Below are 5,575 nucleotides of genomic sequence, written 5' to 3'. Positions count from 1 at the left end.
TATCTAATTTAGTTTATTTTTAATTATTTTTAAATTAATAAAAAAATTTCAATTTACATTTAATTTAACTTAAAAATTAAAATTTTTAAATTAAATTTGTGGATTTATTAATTTTAATAAAAATTAATAAATTCAATTTATTAATTTTTAAACTAAATTTTGTGATCTTTTGATTTAAAACATCGATCAGTACACGTGCGGCATTAAATTGATAAATCACCGATCTACTCCAACCACTCATTATTTACATCCACCTTTATTTTCATCACGTTAGAGAAAATGAATACCAAACCTTAAATATATATTGTAAGAATGATCGAATAACATCTCAACGACTCTAATGATTGTGAATAAAATTTTAGAACATAAGTAATTTTTTATTTAAAATTATTTAAATAAAAATAATAATTAATATAAATGTAATAATTAATTAGTTAAATAATTTACTTAAATAATTAAATAAATATAAAAGAAAAATATTGGTTGGTTAGTGCCTGTCAGGAGCGCCAGTTGATGCAGCGCTATCTAGAAACGCACAGCTATATTTTATAAATATATAAATATAATTAATTTCTTTTTTAATATATTTCATATTTTAATTATTTTATATTTAAATTAAAACACATATTATTATCTTTATAAAATTAAATATTTGGTATCTAATCTGAAAAACCAAATGATTACGGTGGGACATGGACAAAGTTTTCGTCCGCCATGATGATTACTTGAATTTTTTAAATATTAGGACTTAATATCTCAAAATTTAGTGAGATAAAAGTCACTAATGTTTCTCACTGTTAAATATAAAAATCCTTCCATCCATTTTCAATGCATTTTCCGTTAAAAATTAATCAAAGGGGAGAGAAGTTTTAAAACCCAAAATTACCTTCCTCAAACCATAATCCCTGCTCCCCTATTACCCCTTAGTTATAATTTCTGCTTTGTGTTTCTTTTCTTTGGACTCATCACTAATTGCAACTGTGTACGCTGCAGCCATGTCAAGCTTAGCTCTTATTCTAGTGGACGAGAGATGAGCACTGAAGGAACAAGACTTCCTCTTGGTTTGAGTAACAATCTTCTTGGTTGGATTTTGTTGGGTGTATTTGGCCTGATCCGGGCTTTCTAAATTATTCACACTTCCACCTTGAGGAGAATGAGGAGTTAGGATTGTCCCTGTGAAGCCAAACTCATTTCTAATGCTGCTTGTTACGATTCCTATGTCGAAACTTTAATGGAACGTCTAAAAAAAAAGAAGCAAAGAGTTTGGGATTTTTCTATCTTTTGTAACAAAAGTACTTTTCTTTTCTTCTTCTTGTTTAACTCAAGTCTCACCATGTTTGATACATTGTTAATTATTTGACTATTTAAATTGGTGTTATGTGTTTACATTTCTTAATACAACTCAGATACTATACATGGGTATATTATACTAAGTGCATGCCAGTCATCTAAAGCAATTAACTGCCTTATATCACCACATAGACTTATAACATGCGAGAAAGGATCCTGACACAATCAATTGAATGACCCTTTGACTCTACCAATCATCTCTTAAGTGATTAGTAAGGGAGCCTACTATTACCATTCGGAAGGGCCCCTAACTTACGAGAACTATGTCTACAAACCCTACTAATAACTTGACTCAATGAGATATGTCATGGTAACATGTGTACTAAGAACGTGGCCTGTCCAAGACGAGACCAAGCATTTGTACAAATTAAGCTCCAAGCTAACTGCTCTCTATTAATGCATTACTAATACTCTTTTATCAGCTAGTCTGCTTGACCTATATTTACTAGGCTTTCAATTACTACCGTTCCAAACATGCTAGAGCCATGATTATTCTACTAAGCTACATATTCTTATTTAGGACAGAGATCTAACTGAATAAGACAATTCCACTTAATATAAGTATTCACGTATTAAATTATAATTTAATTTTCTATAATATATATATAGACATTTACTATCCTAGATAAAATATTCTTCTTTTGAACCCTTTATCATAAATCTTTTTGGTATTCTATCTCATTTTCTAATTTAACCATCGGATTGTTAAGTAGGAAACCTTTGGCCCTCTAACTCTTTACTATCTTAGAGGGAAGCAAGTCTACCCCAAACTTCATTTGAAGCACCTGAAAATAGTCCTATACGTGTTCAAAGCTCTCCTATTTCCCCATTACCATGTATGTGTCATCCATCAAGATACCCCCCGCTATCACTGATTATCATTGCTCTCTTCTTAATCTTCCAATTGCTCCATGCAATGGTGACGATGCAAACAACAAATAATAATAATAATAATAATAATAATAATAATAATAATAATAATAATAATAATAATAATAATAATAATAATAATGTGTTAAATCTTTGAAATGCCTAATCAAATTGAGGTGGTAATCAAATTTCTAGACATGGAAATTACAAATAAAAGCAACCCGAACAAAAAAATTGAGTTTCATTTCTTATTTTCTAGTATGAAGCCTAGAAATCCCAATTGAGGATTCCATTCCAACGCGAGGGCAAGTTTGAAACCCATCAAGAAAAAGAGGAAGATGGTTACAGAGGCAACTTTTGTTTACAGTGAGAGCATGAAGAATAATCCATTGAAAGTGAAGTGAAGTGGGTAATAACACCAACAGTCAAAATAACAGGGCCCATGGTGTTTGTTATTGACGATCCAACGTCAATCTTCTCCCAACTCACGCTCCTTTCATCCTTTCATCATCAATCTTATATTTCAGTTATAGAGCAGATTCATTTTTATGTTGCTCCTCTTGTCCTCGATGTCAGGTGCGGTGCGAACATTGGGTGAAAGGGAATTTTGGGAAAGATGGAAGCTATTGTTGGGGAAGAGGATAAGCAAAATTCAGATGACAAGAGAGAATCTGAGAGCTTGTGAGATGGAGAGATTAGGATTTTGAAAATTAGGAAAAGCATTTTTTTTATTTGTTTAAGGGCAAAATTGTGGATTTTTTTTTTTTTTTCATTTGTTTCAGGGCATATTAGTCTTCCCTAGTTATCGTAACGGCAAAATGAGTCAATAAATAAATAAATAAATGGAAGGACTTTTATGATAATGGTGAAAAACATTAGGAACTTTTTAATAAATATTTAAAAATATAAAAACTGACTTGTAAATAATATTGATATTGAAGGACTAAATCATAAATCACCCTAAGTTATTTTTAATAATGAAGCATCATGTCTGAAGTTGAGAGAAAAACGTCTGCACGTGTTGTTTTGTAGTTTATGAAAGCGAATCGTAAGCTGTTTTGGTTTTGAATGGAAATCAAAAACTGGGTGTTGGTATTTGGCTTTGGCTTAAACCCACAGAAGCCAATGGTTCCTTAAACCCTAGAATTAGAACAACATTAGAACATTGATCATCTATGTTTCAACTTTCAAATTAATAAATTACCTTAAATATCAACGCACATATCAAGACTAGCCAAACTCGTTGGTATTTGGCTAAAACCCACATGATGAGCCAGTGGTTCCTCAAAGCCTAGAGTTAAAATATGTTGAAATAATCTACGTTTTAATTTCAAATAACCATCAATGACTTTCGACATAAATATAAAAAATTTAATTTAATAATATTGAAATCATATTTAAAATTTTGAAGCCTCAATAATAAATTTTGATTAATTTCACATTGCATTTTCTTAACTTTAAACCATCAATCGTTAGTCATTTTAATTGGTAAAAAATATGCTGTAATTGGGGATTAGCGTGTCCGCATGATCATTCATTCCCAGTTAGACTGCAAACAGTATTTTCACTTGTAAGATGATATATGCCCCAATTTTCCTAGTTTATTGCTTTGGGGATTTCCCCCCTTTTTTTTGTTTGCGGATTTTTTTTTTTTTTTGTCAAAATAACAAAAATGGGTTTTTCTTTGCAACGTGGATTGTCTTCAAACCCCATGACTCAATGATTTCCCTCAATGATTATGGGTATATCCTCTCAATTGATAATTGCACCAAAAAGAAATATATATATATATATATATATATATATATATATATATATATATATATATATATATATATATTTATATACACACATAAATAAGAAGAGGTCATCTAATACACAGGACAATCTTTAGGGTCATCCAATGCTCAAGGAAAAAGGATTCTTCTGTGGGTGTTAATATTAACAAATGTGCAGAATCTTTAATTTCTCTGCTTCTTGACCACTTGTTAATGGCAGAAACTTCTTTGTCTCCGCATTCTAGCTCCCCAGGATTTGCTCTCTAAATCTTTAGCATTACTCATTCTTATTAGCTCTGCAAGCTGAGATTGCCATCTCTGTTCCCAATCATCTCTAGCATCCAATCCCTGTTCATAAAAAGTGGTAAGTCAAGATTAGAAACAAAAAGAAACCAATTAATGAAAACTCAAGTGAATGCAGGTGATGGTACATTGTTTATACTTCCAAAATCTTGCTCTTAAGGCAATTATTGGCCCCGTTTTTTTCTTTCTATTTCACAGGGGAGATCAATAGAAATCTTAACTGAAAGGCCAAATTTGCCAACCCGAATCGAATTGTGTCAAATTTGAGATTTGTTTTAGTATTATACCTCGTTGTAGTGGGATCGCTTTGTAGAAGAGAATATGGTATGCGACTCTAGGCCTCTGGCCATATCTCTGTCATATAAAGCTCTGCTTTTGGGATCCGACAAGGTCTCATAAGCCTCCTGAACCTGAATAAACCTCTTCGTGTACTCCTCTTTACGTCCCGGAGGTGAAACGTCGGGATGGTACTTCCTGGCAAGTTGTTTATAAGCTTTCTTAATCTCCGAGAGCGTTCCACTCTTGGGGATGCCCAACAAATCATAGAAACTCTGGGAGTTTATATAAACGCCATCAACAGCAGTGGCGCAGGCCTTAATCGGACGGGTACTGATGGATTTGGAATGAGTTCTGAGGGAAAAGATTGATTTTTGGAAATGATTATTAAAGCTAAGGTGAGAAGATGGCTCAAGAAAGGATTTTTGGGCTGAGAGTTTGGGTTCTAAGATTGTGTGGAAGCTAGCATGGCTTCCAGTAGAGATCATTCCAGTACTCATATTTGTTTGTGTGTTGGTTCCTTGCTTGTTCTGATGGATTTAGAATTAAAATGTGTTGAAAGGAGAGAAAAGTATGAAGGCTATATATAGAAAAAGAGGAAAGGACATCCGATTCTGATTAAGATACAAGTTGGCACTTTGAGTCTTCAGCACGAATGATTATACTGTATAAGGGTGATTTCATATAAAATAATTTTATATAGGATAGCAATTCAATAAGAATTATATATATATATATATATATATATATATATAGGTCCCGAATTCCATATCCTATATGAAATGGTAATTCAATAAGAATTGAATATATATATAAATAAGTCTTTAAAAAATTTTAACCATCAAATAACTATTCAACAGTTTTTTTTATTTTCAAAATTTAGTAACTACTTTTACCTACTTGTAATTCATTGACTTGCTTGCTATTCTATGTGAATTTGTCTACGTGGAATCACTGTAGCAAGTTATAATTTTTCCTTGAGCACACACTCAGGACAA

The 5,575-nt window shown here is 31.7% G+C and overlaps 1 protein-coding gene across 1 annotated transcript; it reads right to left on the bottom strand.

Moving 5' to 3' along the window:
- Positions 1–4,092: 4,092 nt before the first annotated feature.
- Positions 4,093–5,241, bottom strand: LOC110648894 (chaperone protein dnaJ 20, chloroplastic). Its single transcript, XM_021803265.2, has 2 exons — positions 4,589–5,241; positions 4,093–4,346 (listed from the first exon to the last, which is right to left on the bottom strand). The coding sequence occupies exons 1-2, from the start codon at positions 5,075–5,077 to the stop codon at positions 4,209–4,211; spliced, it is 627 nt and encodes a 208-aa protein (XP_021658957.2). The 5' UTR covers positions 5,078–5,241; the 3' UTR covers positions 4,093–4,208.
- Positions 5,242–5,575: the final 334 nt, after the last annotated feature.

The sequence above is a fragment of the Hevea brasiliensis genome, chromosome 7 (genome assembly GCF_030052815.1).
Source record: "Hevea brasiliensis isolate MT/VB/25A 57/8 chromosome 7, ASM3005281v1, whole genome shotgun sequence".
Lineage (NCBI taxonomy): Eukaryota > Viridiplantae > Streptophyta > Magnoliopsida > Malpighiales > Euphorbiaceae > Hevea > Hevea brasiliensis.
Note: the sequence above shows the minus strand (reverse complement) of the source record. Positions and strands in the feature narration are given on the sequence as shown.